This window comes from Penicillium daleae, assembly GCF_028827525.1.
Source record: "Penicillium daleae strain IBT 16125 chromosome Unknown utg000007l_segment0_segment0, whole genome shotgun sequence".
NCBI classification, from domain to species: Eukaryota; Fungi; Ascomycota; class Eurotiomycetes; order Eurotiales; family Aspergillaceae; genus Penicillium; species Penicillium daleae.
The window spans coordinates 2071046-2091729 of NW_026623155.1; the positions used below are offsets into that span (position 1 = coordinate 2071046).

Sequence of the window (20684 nt, forward strand, 5' to 3'; positions counted from 1 at the left end):
CACGATGACTGGAAACTCTATCTTTTTCACGATACTATTTCGAGGCTTTAGGATGTCCTGATTTTAATTCTTGTTGGCTGGATAGCGCCGTGGGGAGGGCTGGGAAGGGATTTACCCGAGCATACAACAGATCCTGGGATGCTTCCTGATGGAGGCTTGAGAGTGCGTGGCGACATCACTCCCTTGACTATCCCAGAATTTTGCACGATTGAGCTCGATCAGACAGAAATGCTTGTTGACGTGCTAGCTGGCCTAATTGATGAGAGTTGCGCGGCCTTGCTCATCCATCCAGTCGGTGGGACAGTAATGATTTGAGATGGCGATAGCCGAGCTTGAAGAAAGCCTTGCACTTGAAACCAGGATGGAATGACTGCCGGAAGATCGCATCTGCTATTCAGGACCTCGTCCTTGTTTCGCGAGATAATAGACGACTTCTCTCAAGATTTATGTGACCAGAAATATGAGTATTCTCATGCTCTCTTTCTCGTATTATGTCAGTGAATACACATTAATACCACTCGAATTTCTCTTTTCACCATCTCTTTGGTGCAGAAATCTCCGTCCGCGAAAATGAGGCACTGACAGTCTCCTTGCCCCGCCGTTGCTGTATCTCCTTAATGCCTGTGCGATCTGTGACCGTAGTTGCGTTGATGATGTTGTCAAAATCTTCGTCCTCGCTTCCAGCAGAGCCAGACTCGGCATCTGAATCGACATACACAGGCTGTTCTGGCCGTGCAATCTTCTCCGGTTGGTCCCTGTCTGATGCGGAAGGGTTTTGGAATGATTTGGACTCCAGGATCTTGCGTCGTATCTCGGCCATTTGTTCTTCGTCTTCGGAATCGTCTGAGATTGCAAACGGGTCTTTGTCTTCCTCGTCTTCGCTCTCTTCTTCGGCCTCACTATCATCCTCTCCACTTTTGTCATCGTCATCCTCATCCTCATCGCCCGACTCTTGGTTTGCGGGGTGTCGATTGGTATTTCCAACAGTCCAAATGTCGTCTGCTCCCTCTACGCGGCTGTCCTCGTACTCTTGTTCAATCTTGACCAGCCACTCCTCCTCCGTTCGCTTCACATCTTCTTCAGTCTGACAGGCAGCGTAACGATCAAGGAGTTCAGAGTTGATCTCCAAGAATGCTTCACCGTATCTAAAATTCTTCAAGACTTCCTTTGCCCACTCCGGGTGTCCGCAAATGTAGAAGCAAGCAGCCAGCGCTTCGACACAATTCAATCTCCAGGGCTTGCCGTAGTTGACCGTATTCGCAGCAATCAGGTATGGCACTATATATTTTGGTATATTAGTCAAACGCGATTCCTTGGTGCATTCTTTGGCGCAACAGCAAAGACGTACGCAGGCGCTCGCATTTCCCACCAATTCGTGACCAAGGCACCTCCTTGACTCGCACCCAGGAGCATTCAACCACTGCAGCACCATGTTGTTCCATCAGCTCGCGGTCGGCAGGAGATACAACTTTCTTCGCATTGGGCCTGGTCATCCAGCTGTTAGTAGGCGAGGCACGGGAAACACTGGCGGGGGTGTGCACATACGAAACGATCACGCCAGGGAATCGTTGGCCAATATGAAGCTCGCGCATCAATCCCAACTTCATCAAGCGCTTTCCAGAGCATCGCTTCGGGTCACAGTGTCCCATGTCCCAACAGGCGGCTCTGAATGCCGGTCGCGAAGAGGGCGCAGCGTCATCGCCATCGCCGCGGGGCACCGGTCGGGGGCGGGGGTTGGAGGATTTCTTGCCTCCACGCGAGAAGTTGTCCTTTTTATGACGGACCATAGTTGGTGACTGTAAATAAAGGAGCTGAGGAGGATATCTGGTCTCGTTGAGACTTGGTTGCTGCGTTTTGTTGGAGTTTCAAAAAAAAAATCCAGTTGAAGGACAAGCGCCACACGTGCGAGTCACTCCGCCCGCCGCCCGCCCTCCTCAGGTCTCCATCTAACTACACAACTTCCACAGCTGCGGGGGCAGTCCTTCTTTCCACATCAAACTGCGCCAGAGGACTTTTCGAGCTCCTCTATCCCATACTATCCGATCAACCTCCTTGCTGATTCCCCCACCGTCATCCTGGAGGCTGCTTCCGCACGTATGGCGGCTAGGGACCGCTTCGGTGCCTATGCTGAGCCCGGGTTATCACCGTTACAGCGAGCAATCCGTGAGCTGACACCCACATCATTGATCCTTTGTATAGACAAGGACAGCTCTCTGACGTTCCACATTATTCAGGAAATGCTTGCGATCCACAAAATTACGAGCCCAATCTGGCCCTGAACCTCGAAGTTGCGGACTTGGTCAACTCCAAGAAAGGCAATGCGTGAGTCGGAAGTGCTGAAGTCTCAGAAGGCTGCGCAATGCTGATTCTTTCTTTGCATACATAGACCCCGAGAAGCCGCTGTCGAGATCGTCCACCTTATCAATGCCCGGAACCAGAACATCGCGTTGTTGGCGTTGGCGGTACGTTGACCCGATTCGAGTGGAGATGACAGGCTGGCGCGCGGGACGAAGCTGACAGCTAGCTTTCCGACACAATTAGCTCCTCGACATCTGTGTGAAAAACTGCGGATACCCCTTCCACCTCCAAATCAGTACAAAGGAATTTCTCAATGAATTGGTTCGGAGATTCCCCGAGCGGCCGCCTATGCGCCCCTCGCGGGTTCAACATCGCATCTTGGAGTCGATTGAGGAGTGGCGCCAGACCATTTGCCAGACATCGCGCTACAAGGAGGACCTAGGTTTCATCAGAGATATGCACCGTCTTCTTCTATACAAGGGCTATGCATTCCCAGAAGTTCGCCGTGAAGATGCGGCGGTGCTGAACCCGAGTGACGTAGGTGTTTTGATTATACAATTCCATTCATCCAAGACATCATACTAACAGTTTATCAATCAGAACCTTCGTTCGGCTGAGGAGATGGAGGAGGAAGAAAAGGAGGCACAATCGGCTAAGCTTCAGGAGCTGATCCGGAGAGGCACACCTGCGGACCTGCAGGAAGCTAACCGGTTAATGAAGGTCATGGCTGGATATGACAACCGGCATAAAACTGATTACCGTGCAAAGGCTGCAGAAGAAGTTGCCAAGGTGCAGCAGAAGGCTAAGATTCTGGAGGAGATGTTGCAGAGCCAGAAACCCGGCGACGGTGTTCCTGAAGGAGATGTCTTTGAGGTCAGTGATTTACAACGCTCTCCCAGATGAGCAGATAAGCGCGTGTTGTTACTTACTCCCTCGTTCATAGGAGCTTGCCAATGCTCTTCAAAGTGCGCATCCTAAGATCCAGAAGATGTGCGAGGAGGAATCGGAAGACCCTGAAGCTGTTCATAAGCTGCTGGAAATCAATGACAGCATACACCGCACTATTGAGCGTTACAAGCTGGTTCGAAAGGGCGACTTCGATGCGGCATCGAGAATTCCCAAGGGCACTCTGGGTACCACGACTGGCGTGTCCAAGAATGCAAACAATGAATTCTCGTTGATCGACTTTGATCCCGAGCCAGCCCCGAGTTCCAATGGCAATGCCGAGCCGTCATCCCAGGGTGGGAGTGCATTGGAAAATGACCTTCTTGGACTATCCCTCGGCGATGAGGGCCCAGTTCTTGGTGGTGGGATTTCTCTGGGGTCTTCCAGGAGTAAGTTTAAATGTATGATTCGAAAAAACACAGTCACTAAACCCAAATTCCAGTGGGCTTCCCTCCACTACAGACTGGACCATCTCCGCCTGCGGTCTCTCCTCAACCTTCGCAGCAAGCACCAGCTGCATTCAAACCGAGCTATGATATTCTCGCATCTATGAACTCGTCCCGGCCCAGCTCTCAGTCATCCACCCCAGCCCCTGGTGTCTCGCCTCAGCCCCGATCGACTGCAACTCCTCCGCAGGCAGCCGATCCATTTGCAGCACTGGTATCCGCCAGTCCTCAGCCAGCGTCCGGGGCCTTCCAGCCACCCGCGCCATCCTCGTCATTGCTTGACTTGGCAGGTGGTGTCAGTCCACCATCACAGCCGCAGCCGACAGGACAAGCGCCCGCAGCCGAAGATGACGAGTGGAACTTTGCATCTTCGCTACCACCGAGCAATGTCTTGCCTTCCACGAACAAGGTGCTCGTGCTCAACTCGCAGCTCCGCATCGACTTTGTCGCTCGTCGCGTGCCAAGTGTGCCGCGACAAATCCACATTCAAGCTGTCTTCTCTAACACCACCGCCCAGCCTATTGGGGAACTGCACTTCCAAGTCGCAGTGGAAAAGGTAAATTCTACCTTCCGGATATGTCAAGCTTGAGATCCCAACTGGTTTACTGATTCGTCTTTAGTCATACACCCTACAGCTCCGCCCCCAATCTGGCCGAGAAGTTGCTCCACAGCAGCAGTATGGCGTGAAGCAGGAGATGGTCCTGGATGGCATCGACAATGGAAAGGGCAATTCAGTGAAAATTCGATTCAAGGTTTCCTACAGGCTTGGTGCCGAGGCTCGCGAGGAGCAAGGCATGGTTCCAGCGCTAGGGATTGCTTGAAAAGAAGCATGCGTGCAAATTGCCTGAAGATTCAAGATTCTCTTAGCTCGAAGTTCCTCGGCGGAAACCAGTCCCACAAGGCGGACAGCCTGACTAGGGTCCGACTTTGGTGGCGGATGTCTTCTACCACTGTGTCTCAATCTCAAATTTGCCGTCCGGCCGGGGATGGTATTTCCTCGGCTAGTTGGGCTGGTAACAGTCTGAGGACATTCAATGCGAGCTTTGAGGAGACCAGAAGGACTATGATATTCGGTCAAATTCTCTCTCGTCATGCACGTTGGTGAGCCTTGTTGGCTCTGCTCTCTTGTCGTCTCTGATCTACAAATTTCCCGTGCTGTTCTACCCTGTTCTCTGTTTTCGTGTCTTTATTTTGGCCTCTTGAATCTTAGCGTCCACCCTCATGCTGTTTATAAAGGATCACCTTGTGGAATTCCCCCGCATTGCTTTCACCGACTACAAATGCCAAATATCATATCTCCCGTAGATTCCTCCGCCACAGCCCTGGAGTAAGCTTAAATCCTTCCTCATCTCCCGACTCCAGAGTCCAGTACAGGAATTTTAAGATCAATTACCCAGGTTAACTGATAAACTTTTGAAGTCCTTCCTTCCATCCGACCTCTACCCCTTTAGGCAAGACCCCTTTCTATCTCTCCCCGAAGCGCCTTCGCGCATGGACGCATCAAGTCCCCAAAGGCAAAAGCCTAAAGCAAAATCCGAGCTTCGTGCGCGCTGGGATTCGTCGTCGTCGCACTTTTAAAGCGTCACCGTGGCGCTCGATCCCCAGGGCCGGGTGGTCGTTCCTGGAAGGCCATTATGTCGATCATGCCGATCCGGCACTTCTCGTCGGAGATCCTCCAGATTTCTCTCTCCGGGGAGGGAAGTGTAGATTGGTGTGTTACAGTGAGATCTGAGGAAAGAACGGCGCCTATGTCCGCGATTGTGTCATTCATTTGCTTTAAGTTATCTGTCAGAAATTGGTCAGGATGGATAAGAATTCCGGTGAAATGGGTGATTGTCTATTGGAACTTGGAACTTGGGTGGGGTGGACAATTGGCCCTGTGGCCCGCCGATGATTCTCCGAATGGATTGCAGTCGCTCTGAGCGGGTCTGAAATTATCTTGTTTAGTTAAATGATGTGAGCTTCGATTCTGAGATTTTTGTGCTGATGTTGGATTACATAGGATGCTCTTATGAGCATGCTGTGCGACTGGGTATTCTTAGTCCTGGACTGGATCTCTTGAGAGAGCCGAATGGTCCGCTGTGGAGCCGCCACGATGGCACTCCACTGTTCGCCCGAACGTAACACCAGATCCTTCAGGATTTTGGATCTCTGTGAGCTTTTTGCTAAATTGACGTCGTAAAGGTGTTCTAATAAGGACTTTTCTGTTTGTGGAAATCAGTATGGAAGCAACCATTGCTGGGTGATAAGACTTTTTGGAGCTGCATGTGTATGGACAGAGGTGGTAGTAATGTATCTATGAGAAAGTATCTAAAGACCACGGCCTTGAATCAAGCACGGACATGTTTAAAAGAGTATATTTTAGTCTTGCAAAAGTACCATCCAGACATTACCCAGAGAATTAGACCTATAGGCATCCATAGAAGCGAACGTATAGTTAGAGCAATGAGGGGATGTATACAGGCAGTATCAAGCAGAGCCCTCTGGAATCCCACGTTCACGACCATGTAATTGCTGGCCCATCCTCGACAACCCTCGGTTGATGCTGGAACCACTGCTACAATGACAGCCCTACATACTCTGAATTCTACACCCCCACGCCCTGCGTACTTCATAACATGTGAAGTCTTCGGAGCGCCCGACCTGCCCAAAACGTTCAGTGGCGACACAAAAGAATCCGTATCTTGGCCCTCCCTTGAAGAGGTTTAGGTTCGGCCGGACAAATACAGCAGCGGCCAGCAACGGGCGTCTGCTCAGGCCATTTGGAAGGGCAGACCATGGAAGGCTCGGAAAGGTGGCGAGCCCCAAGGGCCGAGGAGAGCATCCCGCAGTGTTACCCGTGGAAATGGGCTCGAGAGGCTTGCCGCGACATAGGAGGCAAAGGGTTTTCCGGGCAGTGCTGAGGCTCGAGGCTATATAGATGTATAGATACATGGAGTCTTGATGTTTACTCCGAATTGTGCATGGCGGCGCGGTGAAATGGTCGAAGTTAGGCAAATGGAAATGAAAGGCCAATCTTTCATACTTTTGAACTATTCGTGGCTTCCTCCACTAATGTATCTTGTACTCCAATTGAGGTACTGGTAGAGGACCAGTCGAAACTCAGGATTATCGGGGCTGACGGGCGCCTTCATTCCTTCCGATAGGCTTCCTGCAGAGTAAACTGGCTCAACGCTCAGGCTAGCGCCCAACGCCAACGCTATCTTGGGATTTCTCCGAGGCAAGTGGCTATGCGCGTCGATCGCAGCACGGGCGCTGTGGCTAGTAGGCTACGGTTGTCAAAAGATCGTCGTAGAGTAGAGATGCAATGCCAGTGATCAGTCGGGCGCAATATGAGCTCAGATTGGGGGAATGCGTAGAATTGACGCTAAGCGTGGCCGATCGCCGATGCTTGCATTGATTTTTATTTCTTTTTGAGTTATCCCATCGAGGGCATGGGGAGGAAATCTCCAGGCATCGACCGTCCGTGCGACGAGGATAAGAGAGCCCCGTGCGGATCGGGCTGCAGGAACCCTCGTGTTGGGAGGATTAGGGGGTTGTTATCGTCGGGTCGCTAGAATGGCGTGGTCCCCTTCTCTCGAGCCTCGTTGATTGCACGGGGGGAGTATACTCCGTACAAAAGAGAAGATCCAAATTTTCGTTCTACGCCGGATTCGGTCACGTGGGATTCTGCGGCGGGGGCCAGTTTCTCTTTCCAGTCTTTTTCCTCGTCAAAGAATCTTGCGATTAGTACTACTGGAATAATGAAGAGAGAGAGAGAGAGAGAGAGACGCAAAAACCACTCGTTCGATCAGGAAAACGACATCGCCAGTTCACCCACGAGTACACACCCGCTTTAGGAAGATCTGCGCAGTGCAAAGTCGCATCGTGGGGGGAGTGACCTTGGAGAACGTGCTCCACTCCCAGTGATACCAAATGCCCGGTCTAGGCCTCTTGTCTGCCTCTGCTCAAGCCAAGCCTGCAGCAGCAGCCAAAGCCTGGCTTACGATCCTTTTTTTTCTCAGGCCTGGAGACCCAAGGATCCGCCCAGGGAACCCTAGCAAAGGTGCAGAGGGAATCCCAGAAAACGGGAACAAGTATCCGGGCCTTGACCTGCAGCGAATGACGACCCTCGCTACCAACACCGGCTCACCAAACAGCCCATCGCCCATCGCCAGCTCTTCATCCCCTCCCCGTTTTATCTTTCGTATCACGGAGTACAGTTGACTGAGAGAACGCGGCACTGTGGCGCCATCGAACGGGCTCGCCGTGCAAATAATGAGCCATCGAGGGCCCGCCAGGCCATCCTGGGCCGTATGGGGCCAGTGGTCCAGCGATTCCATGGCTCGAATCTGAACGAGACTTTTCTCGGCGTCCCAACTGCGATCGCCTTGGGTCCCATGGATCCGCTCTCGCAAGCTTCTGCGAGACTGCCCTCGTCCTGACAGCTCGCCTTGCCCCCTCCAAGAAAGTCAAATCGGGAAACGGCCTCTCCAGAGTACTGAACCACTCAGGCAAAAAGGCTTTGAAGGGCTGCAGGCGTTATTATTATTTAATATCCTTCCCCTCCTCCTTTTTATTGCCTTTCAATCCCCCTCCACCTCCACTGGTTCTAGATTGATATCACAATCCTAGTTCAGATCTACACTCATCCACACCGTTGGTTGATCAATCACTTTTATTTCCTTTTACCGACTTCATTCTTCTCTTGTCCGAGATGGCCTCGCCAGATCTCGATCAGGATATCTCTCCTGTTCCCCGATCTCGGGAGGAGAATCAGGAGAGGTACGTACTTCTGCTCATGGAAGGATTACCGCCTCCTATCCGATGTATACAGAGAGAGAGAAAGAAACATAAACTAACATGCTTCAAGGGCCTTTATTGCTGCTTCGCGGCGAAAGGACCGCAGCTTGGATGCGCGGTTGGAATCAGCCAATCGGGCGTCAATGCTGCATAAGAAACGCACTGGCAAGGCATTCCATATCACCAAGGAGATTGTTGAGAAAGAAGCCATGTATGAAGAAGTTGATGAGCGCTATCAAGAGAAGCGCATTCGCATGCTGCAAGCACAGAACATGCAGATCGAAGAGCAATTCCATCGCCACTTGCTCGCGGCCTTTGCTGCCAGGGCCAACTCCAGCTCCGCGGCATCTTCGATTGCCAGCCGTAGGGCAAGCCTGACACCGCGTGCTTCCGAGGGAGGCTCATCACGAAAGATGAGCTTAGACCTGTCGAATCTGCGATCTCCATTCCCGCAAGGCATGGACTCCAACTCGATGACCAGCCCCGCGACTACTGGGGAGGGCTACTTGGTGTCGCCCACGACGACGTTTGACTCAAATGCCCAATCATACATGGGCTGCATGGACGGCTCTAACAGCTTCCCTTCCCAAATGGTCACTACGGCATCCTCATCAGCGCAAATTCCCGCCTACGCCGTTCAGGCGCAGACCCCGGCTCACTCCTGGAATCAGATGTGCTGGGCGCCTATGCAACAGCAGGTCCCCACTCCTAGCCAGACACCCACCGATGCCCAGGCCGTCCATATGTGGCAGCAACAGATGATGCAGCAAGCACAGATGCCCACCGATGCAGCAGCTGCCATTCAAATGCGCCAGTTCAGAGAGCGTCTGGCTTCCGCACCAGAATTGCCAGTGCAGCACCTTGCACCCCCCATTGCACCGGCCGCGTCCATATCCGGACCCAGCAGCAGCCACGGTCACTCCCGCGGCCACTCTCAGCCTAGCAACAATTTCCACAACCTCCATCTCCTCACCCAGGGCACACATCTGGCCCAGGTTGCTCCGTCGAACACCAGCTCCCCCAAGATCGAGTCTTATTCTGCGGAGACTCAGTCTACACCCGAGTTCTGTCCCACTCCTAACACCCCTCTGTCTCCTACCGCCTTGGGCACTGGCCAAGGTGGGGCCGTGGTCAAGCTAGAGGGTGAGGGCGGTGATGGCGTTATGGTTTCTCATGAGGAGCTGGACCCTGATTACAACGAGTTCAGCCAATTTGCTCTTGGCTTGGGTAACACGTCCCTACCTGAGCGGGAGCCCTTTGGCTTCGAAGAGTTCGTGGCTCTAGATGACTTTGGTACGGTCTCCTGCTAAAGCATCTCCCGATCTACTTTCCTTTCTCACACTTGTCTTTTATTTTGCACTTTTTATTTCTGCCTTTCATTCTTGAGGGGCTATTTTACATGATTCCCCCGTTTCTTTTGATGTATATGACTGTGTTGGCTTGTACATTTGCTCTTTGTACCATATCTTGGATTTCTTGTCCGCTTCTTCTCTCGTCTTTCCTATTTTTCTCTGATCTATCACTACTACCTACTTTGTTTTCAATGTCGCCATTATGAGAAATGCGTTGCGTGCTCCAAAGCCAGGCGTTAACTTTTCGCGGGATTCGGGACTTGGGCTCTTTTGGATTTGGGAACTCGGATGAGGGGAAAGGAGGGGCGCGTGTGCAATCCAGTTCAGCGCAGCTTCCGAACCATACAGCTTAGTCCCAGGGATGGGCAGGATCCACATTGCTACTTACTTTTCCCATCTACTACTTCATGAGAAACGAAATTTCACTTTGAATCTATACCTTTTTGACAACTCAAGTTGCGGCTTTTTTTTCCTTCGTCTCCTCTCTTTGTACCTCTATTCGTGCAGCAGATCTACGTCCATGGGAGTATCCCCAGGGACTGCGCTTGTACAGTTGCATTCACTGACCGCAAACAATCAATGGAGTACCTATTCCGGCGAAATTCAGCATCTTCCAAGTTGTTCGAGGTCATGTTCTCTCCACTACGAGCCACTGTCTACAAATCCCCTCCCACGGGCCGTGCCAGCTCCAGCTCCAGCTCCAGCTCCATATCCAGCTCAAAGCTCCCAGCTCGAGCTAATTCAGCGTTTTCCACCGGAAACTCTAGTTTTCTCCTTCCACAGCCTATCGCTGTTTCGACAGCCCTTATTGCGCGACTCATAAAACCTCAGGCCATCCACGGTACTCGAGGTACTTGGGCCTTCACTGCCAAATTAACCAATCAGCTAACCAGACCGCTAATGCTCATGCTTCCCATCCATCCTCCCTGTTACTTAACTGGAGGTAGGAATCACCCCACTACCCTGACATCACCCTTCCTCCTCCGCCGTTGTGATCTCAGATTTGGCGATGATTCCAAATCACCATAGCCACGGTCGCAACGGCGCATCAACCAGGCAAATCCCCAGGTACTTTTGTTCAAAAACGACAGCAATTACGAAGTTTGTTCAAGGAGTAAGATACGCTTAAGTTTCAATACACGCCCAATACTCAGCATGACGAGCGTTATCGCGTGAAGAATAGCGCCATATCAGCTCGTTTTGCTTTCCCTGATTAGGTATTGAGGGGCGTGAGGGGGGGGTTTCTCCTCGCGCTTGTCATCGGCTAGTTGCTAGCATTGAGTTAATGGGCTTGGATTTTGCGCTGCTCAGTTAATTCAATTTCACCAGTTACCTTATCGAGTTAATGCTTTGTGAGGTCAACGTTTCCCTCCCCCGTGCCTTGCAGAGATTTAGGGGGGGGGGCAGGGCATTATTTGGGAGGCGATTGGGGTAATCTGTAAGGTTGGCGTTCCCGAGGGAACGGATCTGGGTCCTTGGTGCATGATGGTTAATCAAGCTACCAATTGGATAGCGTACTAGGACTGTACGCTGTATGCTTACTGTTACAGGTTGCAGCCTTGTGTGATTTAGTATCGCTCTGTACGGAGAGAATACCCCGGATAACTCTACAGTTGAACTGCGGAAAGAGCTTGGATTTTTGATTATTCATGATAGTTAGTGGCAGGTTATAACTTCACTTCTAGCAAGCGTCCAGGTTACTCTCAAACTTGCAGACTTGCACGAGCTCAAGCACGAAATTTGCGGGGTTAAGGTTGCAGCTTCCGCACAGACCATCTATCTGTTCTAGGACTAGCGCCAATCTGTATCCACGGATCACCCGTACCGCTCGCCCGTGGGGCGACAGCCGATAGGCGGATAAGTCAGAGATCAGACGGGGGCTCTGCCGGGGCAGACAAGGATCGAAATGGATCGCGGTGGAGTAGTCCCATTAAAGGGCCTCTGCAATCGGAACCCCGTGCATGCATCCGGACCGGCCATTGGTGTGATGCGGATGCCTTTTTCTTGGGCGCCGCGCTGCTCGTTCTGGTGCTTTTATGCGGAGTAGGGGTGGGCGAGCTGATGTTGAGATGGAATCAGGTTAGTCGGGTACTTATCCTTATCGGCTTACTCTGTACAGGAGGAAGAGGGGGTTTCCTGTTAGGGAGCTATTATCCAGCTCGCCACTTGAGCATTTCTAATTGGATTATCAGCGTGATGGCGTGTTCAGATGGCACGAGTTCACCGACGGATGGCCTGATAGGCCCCATCTGCCAACGGTCTAGACTGCTGCATTTGGGCTTTCCATGTGGAAAGCACATGTGCAGCTGCATATGCAGCTATCCGCTACCTTGTTTTCGTTTCTTTCGATGTTCGAGGCTGTCATATCTACTGGGTACCTTAGTCTATGAGAGAAAGACTCTTTCCTGATAACACACTTGTCTCGGTATTCGTTCTAGAACTGATTGCGTGTTTTAGATGGTTCGGCACGCGATACTATCTCTCTTTCTCTATGCCCCTGCCATTTCTGTCGACAAACAATATTGGCACAGGCCTCTGCAGCCTCGCTTGTATGAATTTGATTGAAGCCACCGCCACAAACATATACCCGTCGAATAACAACATATAAACACATGTCAGCTAGAGCAATCAGATCCGTATCCAAGCTGACTCGATCAACCAATCAGCATTCTCACCAACAACAGGAAGGTTTCTTCCGCAACCCCGATCTGTATAAGTGCTTCCAGCGGGTAGTGGGGAGGTCCAAGCGAAAGACCAGGCCTGGACTGACCGCCCGTGGCAAGTGAAGCCAGGGATCATAGTGATCGATCGGGTTGCTGTTGCGTGTTTTCTCCAGATTTTCGTGGCGGCTGAGAGAGTTGCGCCCCTCTCGCCTTTCCAGGTTCTGACAGGGGGTCTAGACGACGGCGATAAACTTGTCAAGGTCCTCTAGCGATGACCATGCCTTGCAATATGAACATCAAGGTCTAGCCTTAAATGGCAGCTAACACGGCTTACTTTTATCATGGTGTACTTCATATAGATCATATAGAGGACTTTAGTTCATTTTATAACTACCGCATGCGGTATTTGCATGATATAAACTACGCTACGCCACATGCAGATCCTAGTCGATCTTTGATATCGCACTAATGCAAGATTAGAGAGACAACATCTTAAGCTATTGAATACATCAGTAGAACGTACCTTTTCATGAAAATTCAGAGCATACAGTATGTGCGAACCATTGAAGAAACAGACACTATAACACATTCGGACGAGACGTCTCTCCAAATCCGGCGACGCTCACCAACCAACCACAAGCCTGCCATGATAAAGAACAAACTCAGGCATCAAACACTCATTGATCAATAATAATGGAATCCCCTGTTCATTCAATTCAGAACCCTGGTACCCAGCTCGTGTTGAGCCAAGCCGAGAGAATCCACCGAGCAGATGACCCGATAAAAGTAGAGTTATGATCGACACGATGCGGCTGTTCAACTGCTATGTACAGTCTATACTGGCGGGCGAAACCGTGGGGGAGAAGGGAGGCGGGCAAATGGGAGATCAGGATAAGCAATCTGTACAGCACACGATTGGGCACGGTTGGACTCGGTGCAGTGAATAATCACAAATCCAGGTGCCGATGCCTGGGACGGCATGGAACGTGCGTGATGGATCATGGATTGTAGCGACTCAGGATGCGAGGTGAGGACCCTCGAGCACGGTGCTGGCTGGGTCTCCACAAAGTTGGAATCAAATAGCGGCCTTATAGGTTGATCTACCTCTACAGGTCTGGTTGACTCTCGCTGCTATGCTATCTCCGAAAGCCGGCATGCCCGAGGCCACAAATAAGACGCCAATGGTAAATATTTCCTTGTGGATTTACCGTAGATCACTCTAGACATCGGAATTGTTGCGATTCTCCCGTTTACGCGGACGATGGATGCAGAGATTTTGTTAATCGTGCAAAGTGTCACGCCATTTTACAGAAAACTCATATTTGGTCTTTACAGTTCAGGGTAATTCCTTGACAATTGACTCGGTCATGCACCGAGTTGCTTTCATTGCTCTGATTCATTGTGGCTATAGAGGCCGTTCAGGGTCCATGGTTAGACGTTGGCCCACGATATGACAAACTCTGAAAGTACACAACGTAGGGACGAGTCAGACGAAGATGATATCAACTATCCACAGCGCAGGATTTATCACAGGAAAAAGACAGGGCTAGAGCAGCCCGAAATTCCAAGAAGAAGAAAGGCCCCCGGAAAAAGCGCCCGTGGAGAAAAGCAGGAAATCCAAGGCGAGAGAAGACTCAGACTGTGGCTACACCACGCGAAAGGTGAGCTGATGTGGAAAAGAGAATGGAGGAGTGTTTGTTTGCCCAACCCATTATACTGGGAGTATGTCTTGTCTTGGCATTGAGGGTTCCCAAATCAGGAAATGAGTTTGTGTTCCCATCACAATGTCTGTTTGTAGACGTCTTCAGTCCAGAACAACTCTAAACACCACCCCGGCTAAACAACTCTCGGCCAATTTCACCACTACGGCGAACGCTCAAGCTTGAAGAGCTGCTGCGACGACGGCGTCGAGATTCGGCCGGATCGGCGGGGCTCAGGCCACTTGCTCGGGCGTGCAAATTTAAGATATCAGTCAAGCTAACAACACCAACCAGACGTCCGGATAAGCGAGCACCGGGTAGTGATGAGGCTGGAATTGAAGGAGCGAGCGGAGGAGTGACTCCGCTTGGTGCAACTGGTGGGAACGGGACGGTGTTGCCGTAGGGCTGTGGAGTTGGGAAATGGGGCGTCGCCGGGCCCGGAGAGTGTGAAGGGAGGGTCATGGGCGTTGGAAGTGGTGAAGGTGGTGGAGAGAGTGCAGTGTTCGATCCTGTTGTCGCGGAGGAAATCGATGCTGCCAGGGGAATGTGTACACTGGAGTGGGAGGGAGTTGGAGGACCGGAGGAGGATGGAGACAACGGGTCGGTCACCCAGAGTCTAGTCTCGTTAGCTTTTCTCTCTTGTGTCTCGGGTGCATTTTATTTACCGATGCGATCGTGTCGCCACGAGCTTGGCAACTGTGTGAGCGAGCGTCGACGTAGGGTTCACATGAAACACCGGGAACGAGTCTTTGCCTTCAATCAACCCGCGGGTGGACAGAATAACCGAAATGAAGTGCGTGCAGGTATTTTGAAGGAGCGGCAAGGACGAGGACCGTGTGAGAAGCTTTACAAAGGTTAGTTGGCGGTTGCCCCAACGTATTGAGGGCGAATTTTGCTTGATATGTACCTTGACATCCGTCGTAGAGATATTACCAATCACATTCAAATGGTTATCGACCACAACGAGAGAGGACACTCCTTCAGTGTTCATCAATTGAAGAGCTTCACTAAGAGGTTTGTCGCCGCTGAAGGATATCGACGGTTAGTCTCTGAGCAGAGTCAAGGGCAAGGCACCGGAATATGGCTTACTTGATGGAGATAACATTGTGAGATCCGATCCGCAAGTTGTTTAGAGCCTGCGGATAGAGCTCCTCAATCGCAGGAAAGCTGCGACCATTTTCCCACAGGAACTTCACCAGTCGGAACTGACTAAAGATGCCAACCACCTCTTGGTCGTTAGACTCCTTGGTTACGACGACGCGATGGATACCGCCGCCAAACGTCTCTACCGCTGTGAGAACGTTTGCGGATGCCGGTAGTGTAACTAGCGGTTCCTTCTCCATGCCCAGAGCCTTGACATCTTTGAGAGGGATCTTCTCTCCATCTCGAGCTTTCTTGGCAAGCTCATCATACGATGTGCGATGTCCTTCATGCGGGGTCGTCAAACCCGCCGCCAACAAAAGATAGGTATTCAGGTCAGAATAATCGAATGTAGCTACAGCAGAATTGTGCTGGGCAGTCTCGCGAATGAGTAGTACAGGGGCAGCGGTATCAATCAAGATCTACGCAGTGTTAGTTACCATAACAATGAGTCAAGATATTGCTCTCCCGGAGAACCCACATTCGTCGCCTCTTCAATTCCCGTGTCCAATTCCACGAATTGCAGGTCCTCCGGACTGACCAGCTCTCCAATGGAGATTTCTCGCCAGTCCCGACCAATAAATGCAGGATCAACATTCTTCGGCGGTGGGGGGTTATCAATCAAGCTCTGGATGGCAGACTGTGTGAGGGAGGGTTGGCGTCGATTCCGTGGCGAGCCCGGCGGACCACGGAGAGTCTCACTTAAGCTCTGACGATGTTGATGGTTGGCAGGAGGCATATGTGAAACGCGCAGCTGGTTCTGATTCCATGACGAGCGGGTATCGGTGCTGGATCGGGGCGACGTCACACCAGGGCCGTTGATGGGATCGGCAGACGCGTTGAGAGAGGTATCGGAACCCTCCCGACTAAGCTGGCTATCTGCCATGTTTAATCCCGTCCAATCTATCCGGTTTGGCAAGAAATTGAGAGAGCAGCGAAGTAGTTGAAAGTCAAGGGAGCAGGTGACGCGGGGGTTGAGTGGGCTGTGCCAATGAACGTCGGCAGATTTCTGACATCATGTGCTTATGTCAGAATTAATGCCAAGCCTTTTGGTGAGGCGGGAGAGTGGAAGTACATGGCGAAGATTCGTTTCCCAGATGAATTGACTGCTCTATATCCCTGTGTTGAAAGTGGTACGCTGAAAGAGTAATTTATTCGTGGGAAAGATGACAGCTTCTCAGTGACATGACAAAGTAGTATGGTACTCGCTCACATGCCGAAAAAGTCCCCAAGCACATCTGCCATCTCTCTTCCTCCCCGTTCCTTCATTCTCCGCTTGCTAGTATTTCGAGGTTGTTGAATCTCATGTGGTGCTCTTTTTCGATCATTGTAATCATTATCCCGAGTGAATAGGAATATAGACTTTGCTGCGTATTGTGCTCTCCTCCTTTCTTTTTCAGCGTCATCGCAAGCGAGGGCAGGGAGGCCAAACTCCATCATTGGGATGTTGGGATCTAATTTGGGGGCCTTCCGCCTATGGTCTGGATCTTTGAGGCACAATCCTTCCTCGTAGACTTTGAGGAGGGGTCCCAAATATTTCAAGGCGTCCGTCTTTTGGGGGCCGTCTGGAAGCCAATCATATCTTTGAGCATTCCATCCTGCCACTTGGACTCCGTTTTTAGTTCTAGCCTTTGGATGACTGAACTCTTGCGTGAACTTTTCACAATGGTATATGACGACAAGCTTCAGGCGTGGTAGTTTCTCAAGCATCCAGAAAATGTGATGCGTCAGGCTATTCTGCTGATAGATTCTCAGAACTTGCAAGTTCTCCAGCGATCCTGTAGACTGTGTGACATCGACCCAACTGCGCACAATTCCATCATTCAATTCCGTCCTTTCAATCGGTTCCATGTTGGCTGACATATTCTGGTCGAATATTCGGCCGTTGATCTCAAGAGCCACCAGGTTCTTGAGGTCGCCAATATCAACAAGGTCCGATACACTGGCATAGGCAGTGGAAAGAGACAAAGCAGCACGCCAATGGCAGTCATCGCTTCTTATAATATCAATATATCCCTTCAGAGGTATTCTAGGAGATCTTGTCCTCAAACAATAGGACGGGCTGATCTGGGGAAAGTGTTCTGAGTACCTCATTGTGAGGATTTTCCACATCAAGAGCGTTTGTTTACCCCTACCGACGTCATTAGTACAGAGTCACCGAGTCCTTCAAATTTTGAAGATAATCATCTACCTTCTCCCTAAGAATTCCCAGAGCTCTTGCGCAATTTTCCATGGCACATATTCAAAAAGCTCGGGCTTTAATGCTGACTGGTCCATCAGCAGGCGTCTAGTGGCGATGTCTTTCAGAGAAGATGCTCCAGGCCCATTTCTATCGCATTTTTCTCCAATTGGGAGAAATGGGCTTTCATGATACCAGTGTGGACCTCGGCGAAAGTCGTGCTGGGCTGATGGTGAATCGAGTATTATTGACATCGTGGAAGAAGATCTGCTGATCGTAACAAAGGCACCGACGACGGTATCATTCAGTAAGCAAATCAGATGCTGACAAGATAAAGGTTTTGAAATTAAAATAGTTTCTCAACTTCAGGTTGGTGGCGTCCATGTTCTGTGGTAGACGCGTGATGCACGCGTCGGCCAGATTCAAATTTCCCCAATCGGGAAATAAGGGTCACCACACGTGACTTGCGTGAGCCCATAGATCAGTCGGTGAAAGATGAGAGCCAACTGGACATTAATATCTGCAGCCTTACTGTTTCATATTCTAGGCTCTTTTCGTCATCAATTCGAATAAAAGACCGCCATTCCCACCAACGACTAGACACAGTATCCTATCGCTCGCTTGCCAAATTGATACTTCAGTGTCTGCACTACATTATGGCACCCAACCCCCATGAAATGCGAATTTATCCGTACTTTCATTCTTCGTATGGCACATGCATTGTTATAGATACGCACGCTTTCAAAATGATCAACTCACTCTCACTCATGCTCCCTTGCAAGTCGACTCGAATGCCGCACTCTAGACCCCCATTTAAACAGCAGATAAGGCAATGGCAAAAACAACATCGCAATACCCCCCAACAACGTCAGCGTCCAAGCTGCCCCAAGATTCTTATACATAATCTGCGCCAACACAGCCATCATGCCCGCAGCCGTAACCCGTGTCGCCTGGATGGTGGACAGCGCACTAGCAGTGTAGTACTCGAACGTCGCTGCGATATACTGATACGAAGCGACGACGACGCCCAGACGCCGAATCCAAACACACGAGTGCCACGGACAAGGGACACCATATCGAGATTGAGGGACGAGCTGTCCAGCCCATCCAGAGTAGTTATATTGGGATTCCCGGTGCTTCGAACATGACCATGTATAGGTTACATTCGGGTTCGGGTCGCGGCAAGTTGTGTCGGCGAGCGTGGTAGGTGTCTCTCCTGACGAATTTCATTGTTACCGGGGCAAGATAGCTAGCGAGTACGATTCCCGTGGAGATTGCGAGGAAGCAAAGGCCCGTTACGCCTTTGTTGAGTTTATAGGTGTCCTCAAAGATCGAGGTAAAGCCAGCGGTAAAGGTGTACCGAATAATAAAGACGGTTGCCATGTACCCAGCAAATATCACAATGATGGGCTCTGTCCAGAAAAAGAGGATAGATCTGCTGAATGCGTTGCGAAGTCGTCGTGGTAGGGACACTTTCTTGAACTCCAGTGGTGCTCGGTAACGGTCATCACCGGTTAGGCGACGAAGTTGCTGTGCCTTCCATCGGAGTAAAACTGGACTATAAGTTTCTGGAAGGAAGAGGACCACAAGTGTCAACAGAGCTCCGGCTAATATGATAGTCGCCCAGTCCACGAATCGCCAACTGACTGCAGTAGCCATAACGATGTATGATCCGGGCACTGGGCCCACGGTGGCACCCAGCTCTATAATCATGGCGTAGTAATGGAATACGTAGACGCGCTCAACAAGGGACCAGAGGTCAACAAGAGCCACACCGGAGCATACCAATGGGCCCGAAGCAAATAGTCCAACCAAGCCGCGACACAGGATCCGCTGGACCACGTTTTGGGCCAGGGCTGCACCCGAATCCAAGAGTATAAAGAGGGTTAAACAGACGATATATACCGGATTCCGCCCCATTACTTCCGATAGAGGGCCAGTCAACACGCTTCCAAGCCCCGACAGAATCAGAAAGAGGGCAGGGCGAGACTGATCAGTGTTGTTTCTAAAAGAGGATCAGACGCAGCTGAACCTACCAGTTGGAAGACTCTGAACCTCAAACGTGGTATGAAATACCTGTGTAGTTTCAATCAAAGCTAGAGGGTCAATAGTAGACGAAAACAATGTCAATGCTCCAAGCAAGGAAATAAGCGTTGTGTATGCAAGACGCCTAAGAACCGGCAAGTTATGCAGGTCCATCGGATCCAGATCACCCTCATAGGAGACAACAATCAGTACATTTCTTTTCTCCTCACGGGCTGTATGATCAACGAACTCCTCAGCCCTGGTCGGTTCTTCATATCCAGCGTCTTCGGTGGTTCGATCACCGTGGGGATTCGCATATATTGCTCTCTCCACACCCGTGATCATTATATCAACATTGGCCCCAATCGTGTCACGCGAATTGATTGTGTACGGATCAACATAAATCTCCGGATCCAAGTCCGCACGTTCAACGTCTCCATCACATATGCGAGCGGGCCGTATGAATTTCTAGCGTTGGCCCTCCCAGCCAGGCTCGATGACCATGTTCTTGCCATCTCTGCGCTGTTGATTCCTCGAGGGGATCGCCGGACTCGGAGCTAAGTCCGCCTCCTGGTAAGTACCAGTACCGTCGTTCATGTGTTTGGATATATTCTGAGCCTTTGTGTTTTGTCACTATTTGTTTCTGAAGTTGTTTGTAGATTCGACGGCATTGTAGGTACGGTTGCATCGTTCTTAGGGAGGTTCGGAGGTTGCGAGATTTGGGTGGATGACCAGGCCACGCTTGTGCAACTGGTAGACAGGTAGAATCAGCGAGAAGCCCAATCAAAGATAGCAATGGAATCGTTCAGTCGGGAGCTCACCTAGGTGGCAAATGACCTACTTTGATCATGTTCTCAAGGCCAATGGGGGGTGGTAATAGAGCGCTTTCGGCTTGCTTTTCCGCCAGTGCAGCGCTCCATCTGTATGAACGAAGAGAAGGTCTGTTGGTCACAATCTCCAGCTTCTTATCAATAAAAGTTTGGAGAAATTTATACGGGCTTTGCAAATGTAGCCTTTCATGATATGATAGCCTACAATGATGTCAGACACACCACTAGCCGTCGTCACTAGGAGGGCAGTATATCAGCCGGAAGTACATTGTGAAGATCAAATCCAAAGATAATCACAAAACTCATTAGAATAAATCACAAGTG

General features: G+C 50.8%; 7 protein-coding genes across 7 annotated transcripts; 2 read left to right on the forward strand and 5 right to left on the reverse strand.

The window, feature by feature from the left end:
• Nucleotides 1–532: 532 nt before the first annotated feature.
• On the reverse strand, nucleotides 533–1787 carry N7458_007922 (ribosome biogenesis TSR3 family protein; the record flags this gene model as incomplete). The annotated part of the gene is made up of 3 exons (XM_056911304.1): nucleotides 533–1278; nucleotides 1349–1485; nucleotides 1546–1787. 3 exons carry the CDS (start codon nucleotides 1785–1787, stop codon nucleotides 533–535), a joined length of 1125 nt encoding a protein of 374 aa, XP_056764130.1.
• Nucleotides 1788–2096: 309 nt separating this feature from the next.
• On the forward strand, nucleotides 2097–4510 carry N7458_007923 (VHS domain protein; the record flags this gene model as incomplete). Its single annotated transcript, XM_056911305.1, has 8 exons — nucleotides 2097–2163; nucleotides 2235–2322; nucleotides 2387–2462; nucleotides 2542–2835; nucleotides 2887–3171; nucleotides 3242–3632; nucleotides 3686–4245; nucleotides 4310–4510. The coding sequence occupies 8 exons, from the start codon at nucleotides 2097–2099 to the stop codon at nucleotides 4508–4510; spliced, it is 1962 nt and encodes a 653-aa protein (XP_056764131.1).
• Nucleotides 4511–8385: 3875 nt separating this feature from the next.
• N7458_007924 (uncharacterized protein) lies at nucleotides 8386–9781 on the forward strand (the record flags this gene model as incomplete). Its single annotated transcript, XM_056911306.1, has 2 exons — nucleotides 8386–8453; nucleotides 8542–9781. 2 exons carry the CDS (start codon nucleotides 8386–8388, stop codon nucleotides 9779–9781), a joined length of 1308 nt encoding a protein of 435 aa, XP_056764132.1.
• Nucleotides 9782–14306: 4525 nt separating this feature from the next.
• On the reverse strand, nucleotides 14307–16212 carry N7458_007925 (CBS domain-containing protein; the record flags this gene model as incomplete). The annotated part of the gene is made up of 5 exons (XM_056911307.1): nucleotides 14307–14802; nucleotides 14852–15030; nucleotides 15094–15211; nucleotides 15276–15748; nucleotides 15808–16212. The coding sequence occupies 5 exons, from the start codon at nucleotides 16210–16212 to the stop codon at nucleotides 14307–14309; spliced, it is 1671 nt and encodes a 556-aa protein (XP_056764133.1).
• Nucleotides 16213–16535: 323 nt separating this feature from the next.
• N7458_007926 (uncharacterized protein) lies at nucleotides 16536–17759 on the reverse strand (the record flags this gene model as incomplete). The annotated part of the gene is made up of 2 exons (XM_056911308.1): nucleotides 16536–17457; nucleotides 17518–17759. 2 exons carry the CDS (start codon nucleotides 17757–17759, stop codon nucleotides 16536–16538), a joined length of 1164 nt encoding a protein of 387 aa, XP_056764134.1.
• Nucleotides 17760–18266: 507 nt separating this feature from the next.
• N7458_007927 (uncharacterized protein) lies at nucleotides 18267–19875 on the reverse strand (the record flags this gene model as incomplete). The annotated part of the gene is made up of 3 exons (XM_056911309.1): nucleotides 18267–18716; nucleotides 18742–19494; nucleotides 19528–19875. 3 exons carry the CDS (start codon nucleotides 19873–19875, stop codon nucleotides 18267–18269), a joined length of 1551 nt encoding a protein of 516 aa, XP_056764135.1.
• A 94-nt stretch (nucleotides 19876–19969) lies between these two features.
• Nucleotides 19970–20450, reverse strand: N7458_007928 (Major facilitator superfamily domaingeneral substrate transporter; the record flags this gene model as incomplete). Its single annotated transcript, XM_056911310.1, has 2 exons — nucleotides 20368–20450; nucleotides 19970–20280 (listed from the first exon to the last, which is right to left on the reverse strand). The coding sequence occupies exons 1-2, from the start codon at nucleotides 20378–20380 to the stop codon at nucleotides 19970–19972; spliced, it is 324 nt and encodes a 107-aa protein (XP_056764136.1). The 5' UTR covers nucleotides 20381–20450.
• Between the last annotated feature and the right edge of the window lie 234 nt (nucleotides 20451–20684).